The sequence below is a fragment of the Cervus elaphus genome, chromosome 1 (assembly GCF_910594005.1).
Source record: "Cervus elaphus chromosome 1, mCerEla1.1, whole genome shotgun sequence".
NCBI lineage: Eukaryota > Metazoa > Chordata > Mammalia > Artiodactyla > Cervidae > Cervus > Cervus elaphus.
This window is the reverse complement of record NC_057815.1, coordinates 93,196,839-93,199,454: the sequence shown is the minus strand read 5'-3', so window position 1 is coordinate 93,199,454 and position 2,616 is coordinate 93,196,839. Positions and strand designations below refer to the sequence as shown.

General features: G+C 37.8%; 1 protein-coding gene across 1 annotated transcript; it reads right to left on the bottom strand.

The window, feature by feature from the left end:
- Window positions 1-937: 937 nt before the first annotated feature.
- Window positions 938-1,876, bottom strand: LOC122675208 (olfactory receptor 8U9-like). The gene has a single exon (XM_043873664.1). It carries the CDS (start codon window positions 1,874-1,876, stop codon window positions 938-940), a length of 939 nt encoding a protein of 312 aa, XP_043729599.1.
- Window positions 1,877-2,616: the final 740 nt, after the last annotated feature.

Genomic DNA, 2,616 nt, shown 5'->3' with positions numbered 1-2,616 from the left:
CTTCATGATTGCAACCTCCTTGCTTTACTGATGTGGCAGGCAATAGTTTTCGTTAACAAAGTCCTCTCCAGTGACTTCTGGAAAATCAGGGGAGGTTTGATGATAATAACTGAAGCAGAATGAAGAGAAACTGAGCATATTTTTACATCAAATAATTCCTGTCTCAGAATCTCATTTTTGCCTAAGTCAAAAGAAAACAAATGCAGATGGATTTTACCTAAAGAGAACACACTAGGATGAAATTAAGGAAATGATTTTTTTTTTTTAATGAATTTACAAAGGTTCAATTTTCTATTAGTTTTTCAGGCTAATTCATTCATCTATTCAATAAGTGTTTGTGAATTGCATCCTGAGGCTAAGCATTTTAAATGAGTAGACAACAGTGAATTAGACAGGAAAGACCAAAATTTTATGGAATATTTAGTCTAGGGAGAGAGATTTCTCATTCCATCTTTCTTATAAATTATTTGCTTCTAAGTTTTATGATGGAACTTTGTTAGGGTGATGCAAATACATGAAAAGGATATAAACAAACCAATTTGACCCACTAACACTCCATCTGGCTCAGCATGTTTATTAAGTCTGTTGATAAATAAATAGGAGCCTGTAGGAAGGTAAGTTGAATTAACATGGGTGGGGGTTGCTCTGTGCATGGCATCTTACTGAGGCTTCTTCAAGAAAACAAAAAAACTGTGTGGAAAAAAAAAAAAAAAAAAAAACACCTCTCTACAAAACAGCAAACTGATCCTATTACTATACTACTCTTCCTTAGTTTGGAGAGTTTAGTGAAATGGCTGTTCCCTAAACTGATTTAGGTGAAAATACAAGTAATGGAAAATATTCAGAAGCTGTGTTAGTAAGCCTACAAGAATCGATGTCAAGTTTCCTGAGCTTCATCTCTCAGAATCTTTAAATACGTTAGGATGAAAGTACTGTATCACCCAGAACATAATTTAGTACTGATTGCTTTTTTTAGGGCACCTTTTACATCTTGATTCCTTAAGCTGTAGATCAGTGGGTTTAACATGGGGATGGCAACTGTGTAAAAGACAGAGGCCATTTTGTCTGTGTCCATGGAGTAACTGGAGCTGGGTCTGAAATACATGAACAGGAGCGTGCCATGAAATACAGCCACAGCAGTTAAGCGGGAGGCACAGGTAGAGAAGGCTTTGCGTCTCCCCTCAGCTGAGTTCATTCTAAGGATGGTTGTTAGGATGTAACTGTAGGAAAGGAGGATGGTGATAATGCTGGTCCCCACAACACAGCCAATAAAAGTGAACATCACAATCTCATTGATGGATGTATCCGAGGAGGAGAGGGCTAGTAAGGGTGGGTTGTCACAGAAAAAGTGATTGATGATATTGGAATTACAGAATGACAACAGAAATGTACAACAGGTGTGGATTGCTGAATCTACCAAGCCTACGATATAAGCAATAGCCACAAGCTGGGTACAGATTCCCCTGGACATGGCAATTGTATAAAGAAGTGGATTGCAAATGGCTACATAACTGTCATAAGCCATGACAGCCAACATGAGACATTCCACATCTGCAAAGGCTCCAAAAAAATACAACTGGGTGGCACATACATTGTATGGAATCCTTTTTTGCTCAGATAAGAAATCAGCCAGCATCTTGGGAGAGATAGTAGAAGAATAGCAGATGTCACAGAAGGACAGATTGCTCAGGAAATAATACATGGGTGTGTGCAGTCTGGGGTCCACCTTGATCAGCAGGATCATCCCGACATTGGCAACCACAGTCACACCGTAAACCAGCAGGAAGAGCAGGAAGAGCCCCTGCTGCACATCTTGTCTACCAGAAAGTCCTAAGAATATGAAGTCAGTAAACACAGTGCAGTTCTCAGCAGTCATCTCTCACACATGAAATCTCCTGGTTATGAAAAAGGAAATATAAGTGGAGGGTTAATATCATCTTACTGTCTTAATTGCTAAATTGCTATTTGTTTCTATATTTCAGTAATTAGAAGAGAGAAATAATGCTAAGATGCCTTGAAGTTAAACTGATCCTTTGGGAAATATTTCCAATTGAATATAACTGATAAAATGATAATAATAATGATACATTTGGAAACCATTGTAGTATTTGTAGCACAAATTCATCTATGCTAAATCAGGCTATTTCCATATCAATTTGTGTAGCATTTATGATGATTTTTGCTACTTTAATCAAATATTAAGAAATTTATGTCCTCAGATTGAAGGCAAGATTCTCACAATTAGTTCTCACAATTAGACAACCCATGTCTTCTGACAAGATCTCTGTTTTGTTTCAATGATGTACGAATGTTGTCATATCCTGTAATAGAGAAATATAGTTAATGAATGATGTAGATAATGAATATATTGCTTTGTAATTTCTTCATCTTCCATGAGTGTGAAGCAGGAAGAGATATGGCAAGTTTCTGAGCATAACAAGAACTCATTTCACCATTAAACTCTCAGGTTGGTTCAACTTTAGTGTATGAGAGAGAGTCTGTGAAGACCCACTGGAGCAGAAAGGTGATAGCTTTTGGATAAGAGGGTGGGAGGGTGCTTATGCACGAACTGTTAGAGTGGAGAGGCAGTCATATTCCAGGGCAACATCCCCCCTT

Bases quoted from the DNA above. Each gene is read 5' to 3' on its own strand.
- LOC122675208 (XM_043873664.1), bottom strand. From the start codon at position 1,876: ATGACTGCTGAGAACTGCACTGTGTTTACTGACTTCATATTCTTAGGA.